Genomic DNA, 27,785 nt, shown 5'->3' with positions numbered 1-27,785 from the left:
GCAGAGTCCCTCCGTGCACTGCTCTCTCTGGGAGGTCTGTCCCATTCACTTGTATGTAATCCGCAGGCTTTGAGGAAGCGGTATTTCTCGTCCACATACCGCTTCCTCTGATCTTTATGAATGGCCATTTTGTTACTTTTTTCTAGATAAATCTAGAAAAACACTGCAGAAGGCGGAAATTTCTCGCTCTGCTGGGGGATTGTAGATTTTCATGCGGGAACAGCTTTTATGAATGCCCACTTTGCTAAATGGTCGGGAAAGTCCGCTGTTTTGAGCAGAAAACTTGCGGTAAGGTTTTATGAATAGAGCCCTGTATCAGAGTTGCAAGAAGGGGATGGGGAACAGTACTATTCAAAGCATCTATAGAAGTGTTTATTACCAGCACAGGACCAATAGAGAGTTAATACTGTGATAGAGGGTGGACCTTCAGGACCCCTCTGGCCCAAGGACCCCGATGCGGTCGCTACCTCTGCACCCCCTTTTGCTACGCCACTGTAATCAATTCAGGCTGGGTCTTTGCCTAAACATTGTTGCACTATCCCACATTGTTACTCTCTGCTTTTGTACTAGCGACACGTTGTCAGTTGGCATGTGTGGCAACTGGCAAAAGAGGGGGAGTTGCGGAATGAGGAAGAGACGAGAGTGGCATTAGCAAGGAAGCTGACAACAAGGAGGAGACACAAGTATAGTGCAGGGAATTCCCTCCTCGGCCCTCCCTCTCTCTGGGCGGTGTCCTGGCTCTGCAGCAGCACTCTTTCTGCTTCTGGCTTTTCTACATTTTTGTGTGTTTGGCCTGCACGCCCTGCTTTGCCTTCCATCCTCAGCTGCCTCTCGGCAACTACTGTCCAGTCTGTCCGGACACCGTAACTGTGTTCCCCGCAAGTCTCTGCATTGCATTGTCTAGTCGCCACTGCTACGATGTTAGAGCAAGTGAGAAGGCTGCTAGTGAGCCAAGCAGTGTGCGAAGACTCAGCCCCGCAGACCAAATATGCCGAGCTCTTCCAGCAGCTAGACTTGAATAAGGATGGGAAAGTGGACATTCTGGAGCTGCAGCAGGGGCTCCGTGCCATGGGCATGGCAGTGACAGCGGGGGCCGAAGAGGTAAGTTACTATTACACTTCTGGCCAACAAGAGGTTGATATGATTGATAGTCCCATCCTCAGAAGTAGTCATACAGTAGAGTCCCTTTATAGTAAACTCCAATGGACCAAGTAAAATAGTTTACTATAGCAGAAATCTTAATTCAGTCAATAATTTGAGTCATTTTTTCTTTTCACGGCTTCAGTAATTGAGCACAGACTATGTTTAAAGTGTACCTGTTCTGGGATATGAAAAGATTTTATACTCACCTGGGGCTTCCTCCATCCAGCCCCATGAGCACTGATGCGTCCCTTGCCATCCTCCCGAAAGCCTCCTTTTGACCACAGTCCGCCCCGGTAATCTGCCTCAGTCGCTTCAGTTGGCCCCTTCACGCATGTTTACTTTAAACTAGATTAAAATGCACAGTGCTCAATATGCAGGTATTTGCCTGTAATAATCACGTAACAGCTTGGTCAGGAAGCCTAGGTCTCAATACAGTACTGATGGTGTGTTCCTCCGTCAACATTTCTGTGCAGCCTGGATGATACTGTAGTGTTGCAGCCATGCACAAGCAAGTCACAGATGACGGGCAATTCCATCAGTAATCCGGCATTCGCTTACACAAGAAGCGCAGGTCTTACCAGCTGGTGCTTTTCAGGTAATCCACACAGGCCTAGAGTAGTGTTCAGATATCCACACAGCTAGGCCTAGAGTAGAGTGCAGATAGCGAGCAGGCTGCAGGTGTTTGCCAATGCAATTAGAAGGAAGCACTCAAAAAGCAAATAAACTGTAGTTTATTCCACAGGGGGCTAACACATGTTTCGGGGATTCCCCCTTTCTCAAGTGTACATATGACAAAGTTGGAATCCCTGAAATGTTGTGTTAGCCACCTGTGGAATAAACTACAGTTTATACGCCTTTTGAGTGCCTCCTTCTAATTGCATTGGATTTGTTTGGGAGTGGAAGTGGTGACTCACTGAAGGACTGAGCATCAGTGGACCAGACTGAGTCCTGGGAGAGTGTCTGCTCTAGCACTTGCCAGCCAGTCACCGACTGACCATGCTCCCAGGTCTCTGACTGACGTATTAACGCTTGTGACCACCCATTTTCCACTATAGCTGGATACAGCATACCACAGGGGGCCAAAAAACAGGTTTACTATAACAGTTTTATTATATCAGGGTTTACTATACTAGGCGCTACTCCCATGTACTTGTATGCTTGACCGGTACCTGGACATTTAGTTTACTACGGAATATGTTGGCACTTTATAAATCAATAACAATAATAATATACCTGAATGTTTACTATAACAAGATTATACTGTATAGAGTACAATGAATGGAATCAGGCACTATTCTTGCAGGGCTCTCTGGGTAAGATATGTATTTCTCAGCACAAAAAAATCATTGGATTTCTTAAAACAGAATAATACAAAGGGAAACGTCCATATTGCACTTGCTTAGACTTCTTTTAGTCACTTTGCTTCACAAACATGGTAACTATCTTATGCTGGATACACACGGTGCGTTCGCGCACTCGATTTTCCCGTCGATTCGTTTATTTCCAACATGTCCGATTTGGATTTCGATGGATCGTTAGGTCGATTCGCATGCAAAGTATGCCGAATCGACCTAACGATCCATCGAAATCCAAATCGGACATGTCGGAAATAAACGAATCGACGGGAATCGACGGGAAAATCGAGTGCGCGAACGCACCGTGTGTATCCAGCATTAGAAAAAAAAGACTAAATGAAAAACCAGATAAGGAGTGTAAAATGACTGATAAGGAAAAGTTGCATAGTTCCGCAGAATGGTTTGATTTTGGAAACGACAGGAAGATGCCTATGCAAGATGAAAGTGTGTACATAGTTACATAGTTATTTAGGTTGAAAAAAGATATACGTCCATCGAGTTCAACCAGTACAAAGTACATCTCCAGCCTGCTCCTGAAAAATACGTCTTGACGTGCATACGACTGTCATACACACCGCATGACTTAACGAGCGACTAGATACAAGACGCACAAACTGTACACACCTATTGTAGTTCGCCCAGATGTAAGCACGTCTGCTACGGACCATAAACACTTATGGACACGTTCAGCGACCTTTGTTGAAGTGTGATCGTTTGTATGCAGGTACAGAGACGAGCAACAAAATTGATACGTGGGATGGAAGGTCTCGCTTACCAAGAAAGGCTAGATAAACTGTGTTTATTTATGCCCGGTTCACATTAGCGTTCCAGGTCCGGCTTCCCCGGACCTGGAACGCTCCGTACACAGCGGATGGTGAATGGATACATTGTTAATCAATGTATCCATTCACACTCGTGCGACCGTCCGGATCCGATCCGGGAACGCAGCTCCGGGACGATCCGGCTTTTTTCCAACTTGCTCCTTTTTTGCCGTCCGTCCCCGTGCGGCTGCGGACCCGGACCGGATCCTGACCCGAACATGCGGCCATGATGTGCAATGAGAAACGGATGTTTCTCATCACACTGGCAATAGGACCGGATGCTTCCAGCACTGGTCCTATGCCACTTGGGGGGGCCCGGACTACACGTCGGTATCCCCCATGCTTTCGGTGCCTTTCTGGCACTGCAATGTATCTAGTTCCGGCTACTTTATTGTAGCCGGAACTGATACATTCCGGATCCGCAACTTATGGCCACCGCAGAGACCCGTACGGTCTCTTTGCGGCCCCCGGACACTTGCGGACTCGAACCACAAGTGTGAATGGGGCCTTAGTCTAGAGAAAAGATGCCTGAAGGTGGGTACACACATCAGATAACAGTCTTTGGAAACTGAAAGATCACAGACCAATTTTACCACCTTCCATGTAGTATGAGAACATACTCTACACAGTCTATTCTATTGAGCTGAACTCCCCCATCAGATAAAAATCTTTGCAAGATGCTGCACAAAAAGATGCTGTACACATTCAAAAGATCAGTATCTGCAAAAAAATCTGTTCCTGCAAAAGATCCGTTCCTGCAAAATGCATTCATAGTCTATCTGCAGATCTCATACACACCTTATTTAACAGACATTCATCTGCAGATCAGATCCACCAGGATGGATCTTCAGATCTGCAGATGATTGTCAGATATGCATATGAAGATCCATCCTGGTGTATCTGATCTGCAGATGAATGTCTGTCAAACAAGGTATGTATCAGATCTGCAGATATAGACTTCGAATGCATTTTGCAGGAATAGATCTTTTGCAGATACTGATCTTTTGAATGTGTGCAGCATCTTGCAAAGATTTATTTCTGATGGGGAGTAAAGCTCAATAGACTAGACTCTGTAGAGCAGGGGTCCCCAACCACTGGGCCGCGGCCTACGTTGGCAGTTTTCCTCCGGGCCGGGGTGTGTCTGGCCTCTAAAGCGGACTTCAGTGAATAGAGCTGGGGTGTTAGCCTCCAGCAAGGACATGGTTAATCAGACAATGGCAGAAGTGAAGGGTTTTGTTCCACCTTATCTGGAGTTGAAGCTTTGAAGTCATTGACAACTGAAACATTTACACTTCTGTTGATGAAGGCTGTTAAAGCATTGTGAAGAACTCTAGACTAGCCAGGAAGAGCCTCCTCACCAAACGTTTGACATGTGTGTTAAACACTATTTCATTGTGAGGAAATTAAATTATTGGTGGAGGTGCAAACTATATCCTGTAAATTACATCTATTGGGAGATAGGAAATCTCTGCAATTAGGGACTGTCTACCCAGCCTCTAATTAGGAGATGGCTAATCAGGCCAATAGCCGCTGTATCCTTACCTTAGATCGGCTAGGAAATACTGTCAACAATGGGTTTGTCACCTGTAACTTGGACTAGGGAAGTCTTTTCATGTATGTGCTAAAATACACTTTTACCTGTGGAAATTGGAGATGGGGGAGAGGGGAATTGTCTGGAAAGTTTATTAAAACTAGTTCCTCCCCTTCCCAAGAAAGTTGCAGCCTCCAGGCGTATATCCCAGTATAAAAAGCAGGGCCAGATACCTAAAAATTATCTTCTCCTGGAGATAGCGTATAGCCAGGGATGATCTCGACTCCTGATCAAAAAACGGCGTGCTCCCGCCAACGACGTTCTAACCTAAGCTGGTAACGTTTCCCCCGTTTATTTTACGCAACTGTCCTTGTGTGTATCTTGTAACTTTTACTTGGTAACTTTTTTACTTTGTTTTTTGTACATCTTTTGTATATATAATTTTCTGCATTGTTCCATTTTTTTCTCTGGAATATTAAATTGTTATTTAATAAGCTGACTTCTGCTGTACTAAACTAACACTCATAGCCTAGAAGTGACTGAAGTGTAACCGTGTATAAGTTCATGCCTGATTGTATGATTGAGCGACACTACCGTATGAGATTGTAATTGCATTGTGTGTGTGGCGTTTGTCATATGTTGGCCTAAAGCGCGCAGCTGACCCAACGTACGAAAACGCCAGTGCGAGTAGCTCGACAGCAGAGTGGCTAACAGTATCGTTCGGAACTGTTAGTGGTTTTGCTTCACTACAGTGTAAGATTGCAATTGTGCGTGTGCGTGCGTAGCGTTCCCGTATTCGGCCTAAGCGCAAAGCTGACCCGAATACGAAAACGCGGATTGCATGAGCACTCGACAACTGAGTGGACGTGTCTAGCAACAGCTAGTGGTGGCAGTAAGGAGCGTTTGAGGGGTCCCAGCCTTGTCTGTAGCGTGAATAAGGCTGTCCCCCGCTTGATCTGGTCAAACCCGCAGTCGGGAACCGTATACGCAGGCCTGCCGCGGGCCGGTTCCTGACAAGCGGCGCCTGGGGGAATATGAGGAAGGAAGCAGCCGCCCACTCATAAGATAACAGGAGCGGCGGGGGGGGGGGGGGGCACTACCTAAACCACCCACCCACACTAGGGCGCTATACTGGGCAGTGTTGTCAACTCATCCTTTAATTACTGACTGTTATAAACTGTTCTTAATCACCTTTTTTTCGGCACCAGCAACTCATCAGCAAGAGTTGCACACACGACTCATCACAGCAAGCAGGATATAGACTTTCTCAGGCTTCTTCAATATTCACGTTATTTATTCAGGAAACAGAAATACAGATAGATACAGTTCATCATATCCTAGCCACGCCAATCTTCATGTTGCGTTACAAGCTTCTTGATTACCTTCCTAGTGACTGTAATCAGGTCTTCTTAGATCTATTCTAAGTTACATCTAGACTACCTATGTACAGCATACATTATATCAGATTACATATAGAATAAAGATACTTAGAGGTCCTAATCAGCATCTAGGTAGCATGAAGTAGGAAGCAGAGCAGGAATCAGAGAGAGCCGTCTTTCAGCTCGTCCGCTTCTTTAATACTGACTAGGAAAGAGTTAAATGTGACCTCATCTTCGCCCTCCCACAGACCAGACTATTGGCTGAGCCCCCTCGTGGTGTCATAATACCCATCTACTCGATTAATATTTAATGAGGCTTTTGCCTTACTTACAGGAATTTGGTATTTAGAAAACATGGCCTATGTTTACTGTTCTTGTGGTGTACATGTAGAGGTCAGTGTAGGCCTGTGGCCTTCTTTCAGGAACATGTTCTCGGTATCTGCGCGTATCATCTGCTACACGCAGACACCGAGATGCTCCTGCCTGAATCACAAGAAACTATTTATTTTAAAGGCATACTCTGCGGACAAGCCTTTTACATTAAACTCAGGCCAAATAACTGAGGCCTACTTGAATTATAACACTGACACATGAATTATACATGTTTTGGGGCTAGGTAGATGCAGTTAAGGCACTGATTATGTGCAAATAGCCCCAGCACCTGTATAACTTAGATGTGTCAGTAATTAAAGGGATGAGTTGGCAACACTGATACTGGGTACTGTACTGGGCACTATACTAGCTATACTGGGCGCTATACTAGCTATACTGGGGCACTACCTACCCATACTGGGACTATAGTAGCTATACTGGGGCACTACACTACCTATACTGGGGCAACCACAGACCACCCCCCCCCCCTCCCCCGTAACCCGCTGCGCATGACACTGTCCACTAGGTCGCGCATCGCTGCAGGACCCCCCAGCCCCCCGGTCCTCGGAGAAAAATTTGGTCACAAAGTGGTCCCCGGGCCAGAAAAGGTTGGGGACCCCTGGTGTAGAGTATGCTCTCATACTACATGGAAGGTGGTAAAATTGGTCTAAGATCTTTCATTTATCTTTCAAGTGTGTACACACCAATAGATAATACGATTTGGAAAGCTTACAATTAATTACCTGACCACTTGATAGGTTAATTAATGTGCAAATTGATAAAACATTTGTATTCTTATTTTTGCCTAGGCTTCTGCAACGTTCTGGTCCAGCTCTGGGATCTAAAAACTCAAAGCTTGTGTCTTATGCTGGGCATACAAAGACTGTTTGTTCCCCAGAATTGAGCCGCTGGCTCCATTACGGCGCGTCCCCGCGGGCGCTTATTATCTTCCGCTCGTTTGTTCCATTGTCCTGCCCGCAGGTATCGAGCGCGGAATCGATCCGGTGGGCAATCGGACATGGCGGAAATTATCAATCGAGCCATCAGCGGCTCGATTCTGGGCAACAAACGGTCCGTGTATGCCCAGCATAGGGGCTGCACACCGAAAGCACTTCTGAGCTCTTTTAACAATGCTAACGCTTTGAAAAGCCCTTGGCTAATGTATTTTAATAGGATGGTGCACACCAGAGTGATGTGATTTTTCTTCCAAATGCAAACGTGGGTCCTGCAGCATTTCTGTGCTTATCTGAGGCGATTCAGCCTCAATGTTAAGTATAGGAAAGTGGAAAATCACTCTGAAAAGCGGTAGAACAGAGCGATTTTCCAAGTGTTTTTGTTACAGAAGCTGTTCAGTTCCAGCTCTACTGTAACAAAACATAAAAACGCTACACCAAAGCGCTCCAAAAATCACGAGGCATGTTTAGAAAATCATTAGGCACATGCCTAGAATCACTCTGAAAAATCACTTCAAAAAGTGCTGACCGTTTGCGATTACGCTAGTACTTTTTGGTGTGCACTGGCCCTTCATTGGTTATGTGGTAATAGAGCTACAATTGCAGGGCAACAATAAAGCCTGGTACACACTTTCAGTTATGATTGTCCAATCACTGACCAATTTTATGTAATTTCAGGCTGTATAGTCTCTTTTAATCTGATCTTTTTGTCAGATCTGAAGAATCTTATAGAAAATATTATTTTCCATTAACCCTCCTGGCGGTTTATTAACCCCCCCCCCCCCCAGCCCCTGGCATCCCCCCAGCCGGAGGCGATCGGAGATCAGGAGATCCCGTTCAAAGAACGGGATCTCCTGGAGGGCTGCCCCCGTCGCCATGGCGACGGGCGGGATGATGTCACCGACGTCCTCGATGTCGTGACGTCAAAGGGGACTCCGATCCACCACTCAGCGCTGCCTGGCACTGATTGGCCAGGCAGCGCACGGGGTCTGGCGGGGGGGGGGGCTGCGGCGTGACGGATAGCGGTGGAGCGGCGGTGATTGGATTGCACACACAGCTAGCAAAGTGCTAGCTGCGTGTAGCAAAAAAAAAAATTATGCAAATCGGCCCAGCGGGGCCTGAGCAATGACTTCCGGCGGCAAAGCCCGAGCTCGGCTCGGGCTTACTGCCAGGAAGGTTAAACATCACGCGGTTAATAGGCACCTTTCACTGTATCTAGCTTTCCTGCATGACTTTGTCTTTGAAGAATGAGACTTTATTCTCAGGGTAAGAGTTCCTTGTTGTGTGTCTGCACATTGTCCCCCACTTTTAATCTACTCTTCACATTGCACTTTCTTTTACTTTGTCAGCGCTCAATAGCTATACCAAGACCTATTTCCAACACCCAATTGGTGAAAGACTCGCCGAGTATTCATGACCACCACTACAATGGCCAATGTCTCCTGCGGGGCATTCAATGAGCTCCCCTCGCCACTCGGCCAAAGGAAGGTCTTGACAGAGTGGTGAGGGGAGCCGATTGAATGCCCCGCAGGCGAAATTTGCAATTATTGTGGTGGTCATGAATACTCGGTGAGTCGTTCACCAATTTGGTGTTGGTGGTGGAAATAAGTCTTGGTATAGCTGTTAAGCGCTGACAAAGTAAAAGAATATTGAAGGTTGAACTCAACCTGATTTTGGGAGCTAACCAGCATGTGAGAGACTTGGTTCACACATAGCAAACCCGAGGCTTACATTTAGGCCCCATTCACACTAGAGCGTTTTTTTCCGTGATTTCGGCAAAACGCTCAAACGCTAGCGCTTTTTAAAAGTGCTAGCGTAATGAAACCCTACGGGCCCGTTCTTACTTGGGCGATTTGTGCTAATCGCCGCATATTGCCCAAAAATGCCAAATGTGTAGCCTGCACCATTTTCCAGCAATTTCCAGGTGATCGCGTTTCAGTGCTATAGAAGCGCAAAATGCGATCGCGCCAAAATCGGCACACTGTTCAGTGATTTTTCGGCGTGAAATCGCAGAAAAATCACTCCTGCAAAAGCCGGCAATTTGAAAACGCAGATGTGAATAGAGCCTCAGATTGAGTTTTATTCTATTTCTGTTCTTACTATTGCTTGCATTGCAATAGGCATTGTGGTGTATATGCAAAGTGTACCTATTGGGATTTCAATGAGGAAACTTTGTGATAATACTCTTTCGTGTGAGCGCTAAGTTGTTGTAGAAAGGACTACTCTTCACATTGCTTTACCTTCCTTCATACATCTGCAAGCATAACCTGTATCCTAATGTAGAAACATCCATCCTCACTTCACCCTCCATGCATTCCTTACTTCTTTTAGCCTCCAATGAACTTTAATTCTGTCTTTCCTGAAAGCCATCTTCTCCCCCTGCAGTTCCAAGTACACCCAGGCTACATTTAACCTACACACTCATCTATTCTCACTTTTTCTCCTCCTCCTACTTGTAGCTGGGGATATATCACTTAAAGAGAACCTAAGCTGAGGATGTGAATTTTTCCTTTTAAAATAATACCTGTTGCTTGGCTGTCCTGCTGATCCTGTGTCTCTAATGCTTTCACCCACAGCCCTTGAACAAGAATGCAGTTCAAGTGCTCTGACTGAAGTCAGACTGGATTAGCTCCATGCTTGTTTCAGGTGTGTGATTCAGCTACTACTGCAGCCAAAGAGATCACAAGGACTGCCAAGCAAATGGTATTGTTTAAAAGGAAACTTCTATATCCCTCTCAGTTTAGGTTCCCTTTTAGGCTGCTTTCACATTAAGACGTTACAGGCGCACGTTAGTGCAGCCTGTAACGCAGCCCCACCACACAGTAATGGAAAATCAATGGGCTGTTCACAGTGCCCACGTTGCGTTACATTGTAACGCAGCACATCCGTTGAGAGTGCTGCATGCTGTGCGTTATGCGCAGCTAAGTCGCGTTAGACTGTGCGCACATGCTCAGTAGTGTTGGGGAGGAGTGGAGAGCGGCCATGCACATGGCTAATTAATATTCACTGCACGGTGTGACGTACAGTGTTTACTTCCTGGAGCGGCCGCTCTGTGCGGCGATTGGCCGGGCGGGACCACGTGATGCCGCATGCGTCCAAGAGTATGCATCACGGACGCCAGAGTGAGCTGCACAATGCGGCTCGCTCTGACGTCCACATCAGAGAGCACCAGGCGTTGCGTTAGGGGCACGTTCTGTGCCCAATAACGTCCCCTAAAGGCAACGTCCTGGTGTGTAAGTAGCCTTAAGGAAGCTTCTGAGCAGCAGCAAAAAAAAAAAAAAAAATTACTTACCCGGGGCTTCCTCTAGCCCCTGGCAGCTACAATGTCCCTCGACGCAGTGTTGTGTTTCCCAGTGTCCGCCAGGTAGCCCTCTACTTCGCCTGCACGAGCGCTGCTGTTGATCACACTCTCGTGGTCTAGAGTGTTCTGCCCAGGCCTGCGTGTATGGCCACTCCTGCACAGTAAGACGGATCCTACCCCCTTTTTCTTTTATATCCATATATTAATATAATTGCCTATTTGATATTGCAGTGCCGTGCAAGGAAGCTCTGCACGGCAGACTTGCAGGCCTCCACCTTTGTAGTGATGTGCTGCTGATGTATCAACCGTAAATGTAACTAAACAGAGCTGCTTTTGCTGGTCCAAACACGTTGTCCGTTACTATGATGTCATCGTGATTGGGCCAGTAGAAAGCTTCTCTTTTATGTATCTAATGGCAAGTATTTAAAGAGAACCTAAACTGAGAGGGATATGGATTTTTCCTTTTAAAATAATACCAGTTGCCTGGTTCTCCGGCTGGTTCTGTGTCTCTAATACTATTAGCCTCAGCCCCTCAACAAGCATGCAGATCAGGTGCTCTGACTGAAATCAGACTGGATTAGCTGCATGCTTGTTTCAGGTATGTGATTCAGTTACTACTACAGCCCTAGAGATCAGCAGGACTGCCAGGCAACTGGTATTGTTTAAAAGAAAATGTCCATATCCCTCTGTTTAGGTTCCCTTTAAATTTGATTTTAGGAAGTTTAATCCCACTTTCAATATGCTTTAAACTGTTTGAGGGTCAGCCATTGACAGAGATCACTTAGTTTACTTTGTGCAATGTAAATTCATAATAATTTACTGTTAAGAGCCAATTTGGAGCTTCATGCTAAAGAGATGAACAAACAATAGAAAACAAATGAAATACATGTCATGACCGTTCAAATTTTTTTTTCTTCTTCAAATATGCATACTGTTGTATTAAGACTGACAGCATTTCTCATAGTGTCAACAAGCCCAGATGTTTCACTTTTTTGCCACGTAACGCGTAAACAGTCATGAATATGGCTAACGTGAAGAGCAATTATTTATACAGGATTATATTGTGCTGCTGTGTTCTTCATGAACATTCCCTGCATATCTGTTGTGTGTACATTGAACAAAGAGGTGTTCTCTATCACTTTCACTTGCAGCTTAAAGCGGACCTGAAGTGTTAAAAAAAAAAAATTGCTTCACTTACCTGCAGCTTCTGCCAGTCTCCTGCAGCGGCCCTGTGCCCGCACCGTCACCAAACGATCCTTTGGTCTCCAACTCTGTAAGTTGACATCCACTGCGCCTCCCTCATTCGCTCTTCCGCGAATCTCTAACGAGAGTGCGAACCAGGACGCGGGCAGCCAGGGCCACGCTGGTACAGTGAATGGCGACTGAAGACAGCGAAACTGAGCCGCTGTGGGGGACCGGAGGATCGTTTTGGTAGCGGCACAGGTCAACTGCAGGGCTCTGGCAGAAGCCATAGGTAAGTAAAACTTTTTTTTTTTGTAGACTTTAGGTTCCGGGGTGAACTAATCATAGGCTTTTTTTTACTTACCTGAGGCCTCTTCCAGCCCCTGGAAGTGTCTGTGTTGCTCGCAGCAGCTGCGGTCTTCTCCAGCATCCCACAGTCAGCCTTAATGGCTCTGCTCATGAATGGGGCACACGCGCCACCCGTAAATGCAGCTCACTTTGCCGGTAGTGTTGTGCGCTTGTGCACTAGTACTGCGCATGCACACAACACTCCCAGTGACGTGAGTACGAATACACACATCAGACCATAGTTTGAAAATGAAAGATCACAGACCAATTTTACCCCCTTCCATGTAGTATGAGAGCCATACCTACACAGTCTATTCTATGGAGCTGAACTCCCCACCAGAAAAAAACTTTGCAAGATGCTGCACACACAGATGCTGTACAGACACAAAAGATCACTATCTGCAAAAGATCTGTTCCTGCCAAAGATCCGTTCCTGCAAATTGCATTCATAGGGCTGGTGCACACAGAGCAGGTTTTCATGCGTTTTTGCAGCCGCTTGCGGCTGCGGATACGCTAGGGTAATGTATTTCAATTGGGTGGGTTACACCAGAGCGGGAGGCGTTTTGCAGAAACGCATACTCCCGGGCTGAGACATTTTTTGGATTGCGGAGGCGTTTCTGCCTCCAATGTAAAGTATAGGAAATACGCAAACCGCTCTGAAACACTCCTGTTCAGAGCGGTTTTGCAGTAGTTTTTGTTACAGAAGCTGTTCAGTAACAGCTTTACTGTAACAATATATGAATTCTGCTACAGAAAATCCGCTACCCAAAACCGCAAAATGCTAGCTGAAACGCTTCAGAAAAATAAGAAAAAGCGTTTCAAAATCTGCTAGCATTTTGCAGATCTGCTAGCGGGTTTTGGTGTGCCCCAGGCCATAGTCTATGAGATCTACAGATCCTCATACACACAGTTTAACTGACATTCATCTGCAGATCAGACAATCATCTGCAGATCTGAAAATCCATCCTGGTGGATCTGATCTGCAGATGAATGTCTGTTAATCAAGGTGTGTATGATGATCTGCAGATATCATAGACTATGAATGCATTTTGCAGGAACAGATCTTTTGCAGATACTGATCTTTTGAATGTGTACAGCATCTTTGTGTGCAGCATCTTGCAAAGATTTTTTTCTGACGGGGAGTTCAGCTCCATAGAATAGACTGTGTAGGTATGGCTCTTATACTACTTGGAAGGGGGTAAAATTGGACTGTGATCTTTCATTTTCAAAAGACTATGGTCTGATGTGTGTATGAGCCTTAATAAATCCAAGGTGGCCAACTGCAAGTATTTTGCGATTGCATTTTGCAGTGTGAACTAAAGCTACGTACACACATACGATTGTTCGCTGTGAACGACTAACAAACTTTTAATTGACGAAAGAACAACCTAAGTAAAGTTAGCTTTTAAAGGTAACGATCTGATCGTTAGAACGTACGTTACATTACGTAAAGCAACTATTGCGCTTGCGCATAAAAATGAAAAGTTCCATGGAGAAATAGCGAAATGCGCATGTCAAGCCTAGTACGAACGACCGTTTTCCAACCATGTACTACTTTTGCAGACGATCGTCGTTGGAAAAAAATCCTGCCAAGCTAGATCATTCGTTTTTAACGATCTAGCTTGTCCGTCGTTAGACTCAATGGTTGTTGGCTGCTGTTTTTTAAACGTTCGTCGTTTGAAGTGATCGGGGAACGATTCAAATGACTAGTCGCATGTGCCACTAGGGTGTCACGCCCGTTGCCGAAGCAGACGCCGCACCTGTGCTGATGGGAAATCACATCCAAATATAATAGCCATACTGATGCACTGTTATGATGATTCAGATGCACAAAAAAAAAAAATGCAGCAGGTGTTGATATAACCCCCTTCCCGCGTAGAAAGCAGCCTTTTAAAGTGCTGTAATTTGGCATCCGAATCGCACGCAAGGGAAACGTGACCGCAATTACACAAGGTGAAACAGCCATATTGAGGAGATAAATGATACCACTAACAAATGGAATTCCCTTTCTGCATCTTTATCTCTGTTTCTCAGTTTAACATTTTCACTATACACTATTTTCTAGTTTGTTTAAAGTGAGTGTTTACCATTTAAAAAATAAAAAAGTCGGATACTCACCTAAGGAGAGGGAAGGCTCGGTCCTAATGAGCCTTCCCTCTCCTCTCCCGGTACCCGGTCCCGCGCAGGATCCCCTTGGCAGTATTCGACCAGTTCGGTCAAATACTGCCACTTCCGCATGCCGAAGGGAGCTTTCGGAAGCCCGAGTGCTCCTGAAGACCTCCGAAGTCCCTGCGGCGGCGGACGCGAACGGGGGAGCCAGCGCAGCACCGAGGGCACCGGGAGAGGAGAGGGAAGGCTCATTAGGACCGAGCCTTCCCTCTCCTTAGGTGAGTATCTGACTTTTATTTTGAATGTGGTACCCATTGGCTTTAATGGACTATTAAACTTGCCTGCATGGCTTTGTTTCAATAATTAGCTTCTAGTCATTTATGCACCACACCTTTTGTTCAGGCTCCTCTGTTATTTGTAGCTAGCCTTTTTCAGATATTGATTTGTAAGCAGTTTCAGGTCACAGTGCTGTAGGATCAATGTCTGCAGGGAGTGGTAAGAGCTCGTCACGGGCTTTATCTTAGCCATTGAACAACACGTGGCACTCACATAAATGCATCTATTTGTTCTGCAAATTTTGTTATAAACGTCTGAGACCAGAAATCAATGCTAGTGTGTAACTTGACTGGATCTCTGCACTCTCCTGACTTTGTCTATTATATTCATCTTCTGCTTAGAGATTTAAAGGACAACTGTCAGTTAACTAAAATTCTAAATACCACATAGATTTTCAGTAATTACTAGCAAATAGCAATGCAAAGGCTTTTTTCATATTTTCATATCTTATAGGAAGAAAATATTACATTTACAGAGAACAATGTTCACTATGGGCACTACTATGGGGGACTGTGTCCAGCAGGTTCAGCATACAGAAAAAATATTCACTGGCTCTAATGCTGTGACCTAAATCTGTTCAGAATGATATAAAGCAGAAATATAGCTTCAAATGTGTGTACATAATCATCAGCTGAAGATCTGTCTGTGTGCATGACCCTGTCTCTCTTTCTCTGCCTCGCAGTGTAAAGCAAGCAGTTTACAGGCTGGTTACAGTTCAGCTCTGCCTCCCCCTCCCCCTCCCCCCGATGCCGACACAAATTTGTTACAAAACAGCTGACAAACAAAGCTAATTTTCAACACAGGCTAAGCTAAGAGACATTCAAAAAGCTTTCTAGTATTGCTGGCTAAAAGCTCTATAGGTATGTGGGGTTTACAGTAAAACCATTTCTTTTATAGTCTTTATTAAAGCGGATCCGAGATGAAAAACTAACTATAACAAGGAACTTGTCTATGTATCTTATCTAAAGTTTAGATAGTTTACACAGCATATCTAGCTGCAAACAACTTCAAAAGTTTATGATTATTTATTCCTGTGATACAATGAGGGCAGCCATGTTCTGTTTGTCACATTGTCACAGGCTAAGGGCTGGAGATGCTATCAGCTTGCCTTTGTGTAAATTCAGTCCCCTCTCCTCCTCACTCCTCCCCTCTGCCTCTGAAATCAATGGCTAGTAACCTCCTCCTCCTGCCCAGACTGAGCTCCCATAAGCCCTTGCTACAGTGCCAAGGCACAAAAGGAGCTGTGGGCGAGGCTTGTTTAGTTTATAGGGAATTAGAGTATTAAAACAAAACAAAAAAAGTATTTGGCTTTAGGAATGCCCTATAAACTATATGAAAGGAACACAATTATGCAATGAGTAAAATATTATCTCGGATCTACTTTAAAGGTGGCCATACAACTCTCAACTTGGTGGCCGATTGACTGATTCGATAATTATTATTGAATCAGATGAAAATCGGTGCCGCAAAGAGCATGCCCGATCAACAATGCCAAAATTGGTTGCATGTATCAATTTAGCATGCTTCAAGATGTCAGGTGCGGGGCGGTAATGGCGTGCGATACTGGGATGAGTGATGAAACCCTTGGTGCTGCCCGCCTAGTGTATAAATGTGCCCCCCCCTTACTGTATGCAGTTATAAATTACCTGTCCTGTCGGCCACCACACTGAAACCATCTGTCTTCAGAATCCCCCATTCTTCCATTAGCGGTATACACACCACTGGAGTGGTGCATGTGTGATGTCCCACGTGTTATATGCCGACAGCATGTATAGCGCTTATGGATGAGCTTGGGATTCTGAATATGGATGGGCGACACAGGACAGGCAATGTATCGGCTCTGTGCATTAGGTCTTTAAAGTGGACCTGAACTCAGAACTTCCTCTCTGCTCTATAACGTACACAACAGCATAATAACCTTTAACCACTTGCCGACCGCACACTCATACCGTGCGGCGGCAAAGTGGTAGCTGGAGGACCAGCGACGCAGATCTGCGTCGCCAGGTGCCTCCCTAATAAATCAGGAAAGGCCGCTCGCGCGAGCGGCCGTTTCCTGTTAGATCACGGAGCGGGTCTCCGTAAATAGCCTGCGAGCCTCTGATCGCAGCTCGAAGACTAAATGTAAACGCAGGAGACGTATGTCTCCTTTGTTTAAATTGAACGGCGCTACTACGCAACAGCGCCGTAAGACAGATCGGCGATCCCTGGCCAATCAGCGGCCGGGGATCGCCGCCATGTGACAGAGGACATCCTGTCACAGGCTGCACAGGACGGATAGCGTCCTGTGCAGTCCAGATCACCAGGGGGAACAGGTAGGAGAGGGAGGGGGGGAATCCTGCCGCGGAGGGGGGGTTTGAGGTGCCCCCCCCCCCGCAACATGCCTATCGACCGGAGCGATCAGACCCCCCCCTGCACATCATCCCCATAGGGGGGGAAAAAGGGGGGCGATCTGATCGCTCTGCATGCCACCTGATCTGTGCTGGGGGCTGAAGAGCCCACCCAGCACAGATCACAAAAGACAGAGCTGGTCCTTAAAGTGGACCCAAATTAAAAATACAAGATTTCATAAATAAAATCTATTTTCTAAATTATAATAATAAATATCAGCCTTTTTTCAGCTGCATGACAACAAATATAAAATATTTTACATTTATTGGAGGAACCCCTCCCTTCCTTTCAAATTGACGGGATTTTTCCGGCAAACTGGTGGAGTAGATGGTGTCCGGCAATGGAGGAATTGCTAATGGCTGCCCCCAGTATAACCTTAGCTATGAAAAGAGAAGGGTGAAAAGCATGCACTGAAATGATCATATGCTTGAAGGAGTGTTTATTTATCTTTGTATGTGTCAGAGTGGTGCAACTAAATATTTTTAATTAAAAAAATGTTTGGTTTGGGTCCGCTTTAAGTGGGGGTAAAGGCTGGGTCCTCAAGTGGTTAAACAAAAAAAAAATCTTTGTTACAGCTGATACAAATCCTGAAATCTGCAAAATTTCTACTTCCTGATTCATGGAAGCAGACCCATTGTTAACAGCCTGTGCTTTTAAATGGGCTTATCTGCCATCTCTGCTGTGGCAGTCATGTGACAAGGGACAGATCAGATTATAACTTGTGATTAGACACAAATGAGGAGGCATTAGACAGACTAAACTCTCTAAATACACACAAGGTGCATTTCTATATGCTTTCCTTCTGTCCTGTGCCTGAATCCACACTTGTTACATTGTGTTTACTTAAATGTATCTATCTAAACTTCGGATGCGTCTGCATTTCTCTCCACGGAACTTTAAAGCTCTGTGTGTAACCCTTCCAATGCTGGTCTAGTAAAAAAAAAATGCTGGTTGCATATAATATGCTGTAAATAATGTTTTAGAGCAAAGTTGAAATGCAGGGTTATATTCCGCTTTAATGGCGGATTGGGAGGGGGTTGTTAGGGTTAATTATTTATCTAGTTATTGCTCGCGCCCCCCCCCCCTCTGAGAATGAGCCCTGGCGATTTTTTTTTCTCCCCCTATCGCCGCCAATTCTCTGGTCACCCCCATCTGCGTTGATGTGGCCCACCCCCCGCTCAGCAGCTGCTGCTTAATTGGTAGCTGCTGCGCTGGGGGCAGGCCGCAACAATGTTTTTTGAAGAGCATCACTGCACTTCTGAGGGGGCGGAGCATTACCTGTGGTTAAAGACAGATCAGGTAAGTAACCTCGTGACCCCCATTTAATTATTTAAGTGTAAAGGCCATCCAAAACCACCAAGAATTATCATTTTTGTTGACCATTTTTGCAAGTGTTTACAAGCCTCTAGCCCAGTGGTCCTCAAACTAAGGCCCTTGGGCCGAATGCGTCTCCCCGAGGCTCTTTCACTGGCCCCCAAACACAAAATGTATAACTTATAGATGCTGCCCACTGCACCTTTAAATATCAGTGGCCCGCATATAGCATAGCAGTGCTAGCACCACCTATCCACATACTGTAGTAAGTAATTTGTTGACTTCCAATCCAATTTTGCATCAGATGATGATGCTGTCCAATTAGACGGCAGGTTGTCACCTGGGTATGCTTCACTGTCTGGTGCACAGACGTACTTTGGGCGCAGTATGACTGTCTGCTGCTGGGAGCTCTCCTTCGGAATGATTGGGGGGAATCAATATCTAGATTCAATGTAATGTTTTTGAACATCAGTTTATGTATGTTCTTGCCCCCTAGCAGTCTGAAGTATGTTGACCCAGCCCTTGACCGAAAAAGTTTGGGGACCCCTGCTCTAACCTCTACTTTGAATCAGAAAGTAATGAAATATATGCTGGAATGTGCTTCCATCACTTTATGGATGACTGGCATTACTGTACTGTATGTCTAAACACAAGGTAGTGGCATGAGCATTTTGAGTGTCTCTCTTGGTTAGAGACTGAGACAGTCTATTGTCTTCAGTTGCTGAATGAGGGCCGGTGCACACCTAGAGCGCTTCTGAGTGCTTTTTAAAACTCCAGCGCTTTCAAAAGCGCTTGGCTAATGTTTCTCTATGGGATGGATCACACCAGAGCGATGTGATCTTTCCCAAAACCCAAACACGGGTCCTACAGCATTTCTGAGGCGATTCAGCTTCAGTGTTAAGTATAGGAAAGTGGAAAATCGCTCTGAAAAGCGCTAGATCAGAGAGATTTTCCAAGCGTTTTTGTTACATAACCAGCGCAATAGCAGTTGTACTGTATCTAAAAAAAAAATTATAATATGCTGCACAAAAACTCTCCAAAAATCGCTAGGTATAAATAGAAAATTGCTAGGCACATGCCTAGAATCGCCTTGAAAAATCACTTCTAAAAGCGCTGAGCGTTTGCAATTACGCTAGCGCTTTTAGGTGTGCACTGGCCCTGAGACAGGAGGGCCAATAAGTCACAGCTATGAGTTACTTGGGCACCAATACTAGGGCAGAGATGTGGGGAACGGTTCCCAAACCGTTCGCTGGCGAACATCTCTAAATCCCTGGGGCTTTTACTACTTCCGGGTCGCTCTGACCCGGAGTAGTACGCCGGCGGAGCGCGTCCTAGATCGCGCTCCTGTTGACGTCACGCTCATGCGCAGAGAGTGCCCGGCAACAGGCGCGCGATCTAGGTCACGCTCCGCCGGGCAGCGCAGGCGTACTACTCCGGGTCAGAGAGACCCGGAAGTAGTAAAAGCCTCAGATGTTCGCCGGGGGAACAGTTTGCCACATCTCTATACTAGGGCACAGCTATAAAAAACAGTTTAGCTACATTTTAATATACCATTATAATAACTTTAGGCTACTTTGACTAGGGCTGCACGGTTTTTAGGTTTAAAACCGAAACCGCGGTTCGAGGCAAGACGATCTGCTGGTTTTTCGGTCCGCTGTCTGTAATATCTTGCTTCTGGCCCCGCTGTGCGCGGATTGGCCAGAAGCAGTGAATATGTATAAGTGTTAATGAGCAGGGGGGGGGGGGGATCCACTAGAGCGAGCGGCCGGGCACATCATACAGCATTACCAATCACTGGCTAGCGATGGAATGATGGCAGTGGTAGGCGGAGCTGTACAGAGCATACAGCTCCACCTACCGCTGCCGTCATTCCATCGCTAGCCAGTGATTGGTAATGCTGTATGATGTGCCCGGCCGCTCGCTCTAGTGGATCCGCCCCCCGCTCATTAACACTTATACATATTTACTGCTTCTGGCCAATCCGCGCACAACGGGGCCAGAAGCAAGATATTACAGACAGCGGACCAGGCAGTGCAGACCGTGAGCCAGACCCAAGCCCCCGCCCCCCGCCCAAAGTGTGAAGACTACAATTGATGTGAATAGCCATAGGTTGAAATCGCTAGTAAAATGCTCCAGTGTGAATGAGGCCCTTCAACATAAAATCCTAGATAAAGTAGTGAAACCCCTGGATTAACATTGTTCATATATTGTAGTGTGGACAGGTTTATCTGTTTTGTTACTGTCAGTCCCGATTGAGGATTTTTTTAATGCACTGCTGTTTTTAGCAACCCTTTTGTCAGGACAAGAAAAGTGGGACAGAAAGCAATGAAAGAAAAACTATTTCTAGACTATTTTATCTGCAGGTAGTGACTTGCCTCACACACCTTTAAATAAAACACCTTTTACTACGCTGTTAGCTAAACTGCTGTAGTTACACAGTTAGTAAATAGCCTAACCCTGGAATGGCCTCGTGCTTGATCCACATGACTTCAGTGAAGTCTACTTTTACCTGTGTTTGCTTTATGTATGATATAAACATAAAAAGACAAAATGTTTTTTTTGTTTTTTTTTAAGTTTACAGGTTCTCATTTTCCCCTAGCAATATCTAGTTGCTGGCTCTTCCATTACCTGACAGCACAATCCCTATCCCTCCTGCACCCTCATGTGACAGACTAGGGGTGCACAGTAGGAGCTGTGTTGTGTCCCTGTAAAAACAAAAGGAATGGAGGGGAAAAGTCACACTGCACATTATGCGAGCATTGAGTCACATACAGTCAATTAAGTGTGCTTTACTGCTGCTGTTATGCAGTAGTCCATTGGATCGCATCGGGTTCACCTGAACGCTGCATAGACTTACTATTGCAGTGCTATTCTGTGCATTGAAATGTCTCAATTACATCACACTGTAATGCCCCCCCTGTGAACTTAGCCTAAGGCCCATTTTCCATGGACAGCTGAAGTGTGCATGCTTGCTGTATCCTGCATTCAAATGGCAGTAATACAATATAATACAATAACATTTCTAAAGCGCTTCTCTCCCATAGGACTCAAAGCGCTTAGGCTCTCTCAGATTCAGTAATTAGTAGGATGAAGTATTCACACAACAAAAGTTATATTTCTGCAAATGCCAAACTGAACAGGTGGGTTTTCAGTCTGGATTTAAACACGTCCAGGGATGGAGCTGTCCTGATCTGTTGAGGTAAGGAGTTCCAAAACGTAGGGGCAGCATGACAGAAGGCTCTGGGACCAAAAGTTTCCAAGTGGACTCTGGGTATGACTAGATTATTAGAACCTGTTGATCTGAGAATGCGGGGATTGCTACGCAGCTGCAACATATCTTTCATGTATCCAGGGCCTAGATTATTCAGGGATTTAAAGGTCAGTAGGCTGATCTTGAATAGGACCCTCCATTCTATAGGTAGCCAGTGAAGGGAGTGCAGGACTGGCGTTATGTGGCAGTGACGGGGTTGGTTGGTTAGCAGTCTGGCAGCAGTATTCTGTATCAGCTGTAGGCGGTACAAGACCTTTTTTGGAAGGCCGGTGTAGAGAGCATTGCAGTAGTCCAGTCGGGATGTGATGAAGGCGTGGACTAAGGTTGGCAGATCTTCTGGGGGGATGAGGTGCTTGATTTTTGCAATGTTCTCCAGGTGAAAATAGGATGATTTCACCACAGCAGAGATTTGAGTTCTGAAGTTTAAATCCCCATCAATTAGAACTCCCAGGCTACGCACATGATTAGAGCTGCGTAGATCCGTGCCTCCTATTCCCAGTGGTGAAGACTGCAAGTTAAATTGTTTTTTTATCATGCTCTACCCTCCAATCAGAAGGACTTCAGTTTTGTCTGCATTTAGTTTCAGCCATTTCTGTAGTTCACGTAAGCAGGCGTTTATAGTTAGAGTTGGGTCTGTCACACCAGTCTTAAAGGAAAGATATAGTTGGGTGTCTTCTGCATAGCAGTGGTATGTCAGGCCATGTTTTTGGATTAGTTTTCCCAGCGGTAACATGTAAATCGTGAAAAGCAGGGGAAAGAGGATTGAGCCCTGGGGCACCCCATACTCAAGTGATACAGGGGTGGACAGGAAGGGCCCCATAGACACTTTGTGGGTTCTGCCACTCAAGAAGGATTGGAACCACTGAAGAACTATGCCATCAATGCCGCAGTATTCCTGTAGCCTGTTTATCAAGATGTCATGGTCAACTGTATCAAAGGCTGCAGAAAGGTCTAGCAGTATGAGGATCGAGCACTCTCTCTTGCCATGAGCAGGTGGTTGCATATTTGGATGAGGGCAGTTTCAGTGCTGTGGTGTTTCCTGAAGCCAGACTGGAATGGGTCATAACTGTTGTTTTGTAGGATTTTGGCTTCTAGCTGGAGGTAAACAGCTTTTTCAATTAGCTTGCCCAGAAAGGGGAGGTTAGAGACAGGTCTGTAGCTGTAGACACCCTGTGGCATTACCTAGCAGCAAAAAACTTTTCTATCACCCATGCAGAGCACTAGCAAGCACCCAGCCACTGCACGGGAGCAGCTGACAGATGGTGAATTCTTACTTCAACTTCCTTATCTTTTTTGTGAGCAAAGTTTCTCTTCTGTGCCTGTGAGAAGCCCTATGAGCTAATATTGCCATTGAGGGAGGGCCCTTAGTGGGCCCCTCTGGTCAAGGCCTGGTGCGGTCGCAACCTCTGCATCACCTATTGCAACACCACTGAAGCTATGATAGAAACATCTGGCAAATGTTCCATACACTTTGGAAGTTTTCCAGCTATTCCATTTAAAATGGGGGGGAAGTAGATGAAGTCTAGAATTAGAATATTTGGAATGTACAGGGCAGCACGGTGGCGTAGTGGTTAGCTCTCTCGCCTTGCAGCACTGGGAACCTGGTTCGAATCCCAGCTAGGGCACTATCTGCAAAGAGTTTGTATGTTCTCTCCATGGCTGCGTGGGTTTCCTCCGGGCACTCCGGTTTCCTCCCACATTCCAAAAACATACGGATAAGTTAATTGGCTCCCCCTAAAAAAAAAATTGGCCCTAGACTACAGTACTTACACTACATAATATAGACAATGGTAGGGATTAAATTGTGAGCTCCTTTGAGGGACAGCTAGTGACAAGATATATATACACTGTACAGCGCTGCATAATATGTCGGCGCTATATAAATACTAAATATTATTATTATTATTATTAATAATAATAATAATAATAATAATAATTTGCTAAATAAATGTATTACTGATTATAGACACACTTGCTGTATATGTAGATCAAATTGTCAAGGAGGCATATTCTTATTTCCTTCTCTCAACCGTCCCAACATTTTAATGCTGATTAAAGTCTATGCTCTGTTTGGGACCTGTTATCCCTGCCAGGATGTAGATTTCAATTAGCCCACAGTATTCTCCATTCGCCACTACAGCCCACTTGCCCTGCAATCAGTATGACCGTAGAGCTCCGTGAGCCCGTCAGGAGCCGATTTAATTGGCTCCTGACCCTGTGATCACTGTGAGCCAATCTCATTGGACAGTATTTTCCTGTCAACAGTGATGTAATGGGAAATAGCTGGAATTTAAAGAGAATCTGTACTCTAAAATTTTTACAGCAAAAAGCATACCATTCTATTCATTATGTTCTCCTGGGCCCCTCTGTGCTGTTTCTGCCTCTCCCTGCTGCAATCCTGGCTTGTAATTGACAGTTTTAGGTAGTGTTTACAAACAAACTAACCATCTTGTGATAGGCTCACATAAGCAGAGTGTGTGAGTCATACAGAGTCTGCAGGGGGCCTGCAGAGGGTGTGTATCGCTTCTATCCAATCACAAGCAGCCCTGCACATTCCACACATTCCAGCCTTAGCCGACAGAGCCGACTGAAGAGAACAGATTAGATCATATAACAGAGATAACACAGCCACTGTGCAATTAGGAAAGGCTGCAGTAAGCCAGAGTACATTAGAACAGGCAAAGGAACTTAGAGGATAGAAGAACTAAGGCTGAAATTTTTGTTAGTCTCTTTAAAGCTAGTCTTGATTTTTCACACATTTTGTCAGCTTCAAAGGTTTTATTGAGTGAAAACCATAAAATAGAATATCCTGCAGTGTATGGACAGATTTGCATGATGTATGGTCAGTTTAGGGGAGCTACTCTCCCTATCAGTAAGTTAGTAACTAAAGTAGTATAAGTATTAGTAGATAATGTCAGTCACGAACAGACTGCAGTTGTACACGTCTCTGACTTTGTTGGCTCTGGCATTTGTAAGGTACACTGCTATACATTTTGTACAAAAATACTTACCTTGTATGTCTGCGTCATTTCTTTGTATAGAAAATTGTGGCAGCTGGAGATACCAACAAGGATGGACAACTCGATTTTGGAGAATTCATTAAATATTTGGAAGAACATGAAAAAAAGATGAAAATTGTGTTTACAAGTCTGGACAAAAACAGTGATGGTGAGGAATATTTGTACTTGCCTGGCTTTTCTTTTTCAATTTTCACTAGTATCCAAACACATTTAGGATTACTGTTGTCTGAGACAATCGTTCCTAATCATTATTAATCATCAGCATATTGTGCTGAAAAGTTACCGCCTCTGATGATATGCGAGGTAGTGGAGCAGAACGGATGTTGGAGCAAGTTTTGTTACAGGCACTAGTGATCCTGCTCTTGCCAGCTGGCTCCCTGCTGTGTTCATTCCCCCCCCCCCCCCTCCCCGGATCCCCTGCAACTTGGTGTGCAGAGTGTGCTGCTCAAGTCTACCCGTGTCCCGTGGCTTGTGGAGCCGAGAAACGTATCAGCGGAGCAATGATCAGGTGTTCTTCCTGTGTGGCAATCGCTGTCTCCTATCTGTGATGCCATCTAGTGGCATCTTGAGACACAGCTGTATCATCCTTGAGGCACATCTGGCTATGGGGAGAAGGAATTACTTGTACTGGGGGCACATCTGGCTACTGTGTATTGGGCTGTACTGGGTATGGGGCGTATACACGAGTCAATCACTTTTTTTTCCTGGTTTCTGAGGGTAAAGTGGGTACCTCGGCTTATACGCGGATCAGCTTATATGCGAGTATATGCGGTATTATTTCTCTAAAGCGTGTTCATCCACATTGAAGCTTTTATGTTTTTCTGCCACAGGAAAAAAGTTAAATTGTTGTTTTTTACACTCATCTACAGGGTAGTTCCTTAACTTACCCTTGTTAACTTACCCTTGTTGCTGTCTATGAAGCTCCACATTGTGTTCCATCGTGTCCCTCCAGTGCTTCCAAATTTTAATTGGAATTCAGAATCCCATTGCTGGAGCCCTGCAGTGCTCATCCCTAAACCTTACCTTTCTGTGGCAAGCCGAGTCTGTGGATATCAGGCATCCAAGGAGGTGCACGGACTCTGGGGCCTGGAGTTCTGTTGAATGCGTTTATCCAGTGTTCCCCAACCCTGTCCTCAAGGCCCACCAACAGTGCATGTTTTGTATAAATCCACAGAGGTAGTTGATCAGCTCTGCTGCAACACAAATTATCTCACCTGAGATTGTGTGTGGTTTCCTGCAAAACATGCACTGTTGGTGGGCCTTGAGGACAGGGTTGGGGAACTATGCTTTATACCATCTTTGAGCTAGAATGGAGCCTCTTCTCTTTGTGTGCTAGCCTTGGTCATGTGACACCCTCTGCCCCCAGGCTTCCAGTGCATGAATTCAATAGAAGAGCTGGCACATCCAATGTAAAGGCTCATACACACATCAGACTATAGTCTTTGGAAAAGGCAAGATCACAGACCAATCTTACCACCCTTCATGTAGTATGAGAGCCATACTCTACACAGTCTTTTCTATGGAGCTGAACTCCACATCAGAAAAAAATCTTTGCAAGATGCTGCACACAAAGATGCTGTACAGACACAAAAGATCAGTATCTGCAAAAGATCTGTTCCTGTCAAAAATCAATTCCTGCACATTGCAATGATAGTCGTTATGAGATCTGCAGATCATCATACACACATGATTTAACTGACATTCATCTTTAGGGAACTTTTGTTTTTTAAGTTTGTCCTAATAAAAGTTATAGTTTAATTGTACATATATGAGGGCAGAGTCCTTGTGACTGTGTTCCCTTACTGCTAGGTTACAGTACAGTGAATGTATGTCTGTCTTTCAGGAAAAATTGAAGCTTCTGAAATCTTAAACTCTCTCAAGACTTTGGGTATAAACATTTCACAAGATCATGCTGAGAAAATCCTCAAAAGGTAAGAACATGACCTAATTTTGCATCTCTTCATTTCTATGGGAAAATTAATCTCTTAATTTGGTAGTTTAACAAATCACATTATATGAAGCTTTCTATGATTTTTAAAAGTATACTAAGCAGACAAGACATTTGCTGTGCTTGTTAAACGTTTAGCTGTAGAGCAGGGGTGCCCACACTTTTTCGGCTCGCGAGCTACTTTAAAATTTGCCGAGTCCAGGAAATCTACCAACATTTAGGTAGCTAGGTATAGGTGCCTTCAGTATAGATAGCTAGGTATAGGGGCCTTCAGTATAGGTAGCCAGGTATAATATATTTGGTATAGGTGCCTTCAGTATAGATAGTTAGGTGTAATTGCCTTCAGTATAGATAGCTAGGGGACTTCTGTACAGTTAGCCAGGTATAGTGCAGTTAGGTGTAGGGGCCTTCAGTATAAGTAGCCAGGTACAGTGTAGTTAGGTGTAGGGGTCTTCGGTAAAGATAGCTAGGTGTTGGTGCCTGGGCCACTTACCTCCCTCCAGTACCAGCAGCGGTGACTGGCGCTCGTCCTACTCTTCCCTTCTTCAGACGCAGATGAAGGAATGCTCCGTCGGGCGAAGTGGGCGGCAGGCAGCGTGCATGGATTCATTGTGCCCGGCGCCGCCCCCAGCCATGACGTCGCGGCTTCCTCCTCTTCAGCTGCACTGCGCCTCTCCACCCCTGCCTCCAGATTGGACAGCGTGACTACCAAATAGGCGGTCGCAATCTACCGGTAGATCACGATCGACCTATTGGGCACCCCTGATGTAGAGAGTAGCGGAAGCAGTGTCATATGCACATTAAAAGGATTGTAGAGATTGCATTTAAAGGATACCCGAAGTGACCTGTGACATGAGATAGACGTGTATGTATAGTGCCTAGCACACAAATAACTGCTGTGTTCATAATTTTCTTTCTCTGCCTGAAAGAGTTAAATATCAGGTATGTAAGTGGCTGACTCAGTCCTGACTTAGACAGGAAGTGACTACAGTGTGACCCTCACTGCTAAGAAAT

At 45.3% G+C, this 27,785-nt stretch overlaps 1 protein-coding gene across 1 annotated transcript in view; it reads left to right on the top strand.

Moving 5' to 3' along the window:
- Nucleotides 1-651: 651 nt before the first annotated feature.
- SLC25A24 (solute carrier family 25 member 24) overlaps nt 652-27,785 on the top strand; it is a 70,852-nt gene continuing 43,718 nt past the window's right edge. Inside the window, exons 1-3 of the mRNA XM_068242653.1 lie at nt 652-1,101; nt 24,845-24,971; nt 26,667-26,754. Of these exons, the coding sequence (XP_068098754.1) occupies nt 919-1,101; nt 24,845-24,971; nt 26,667-26,754 (398 nt within the window). The 5' untranslated portion in view covers nt 652-918. The remainder of the gene's footprint in view (nt 1,102-24,844; nt 24,972-26,666; nt 26,755-27,785) is intronic.

This window comes from Hyperolius riggenbachi, chromosome 6, assembly GCF_040937935.1.
Source record: "Hyperolius riggenbachi isolate aHypRig1 chromosome 6, aHypRig1.pri, whole genome shotgun sequence".
In the NCBI taxonomy this organism is placed as follows: Eukaryota; Metazoa; Chordata; class Amphibia; order Anura; family Hyperoliidae; genus Hyperolius; species Hyperolius riggenbachi.
The sequence above is the reverse complement of the archived record's forward strand: the minus strand, read 5'-3'. Positions and strand labels throughout refer to the sequence as shown.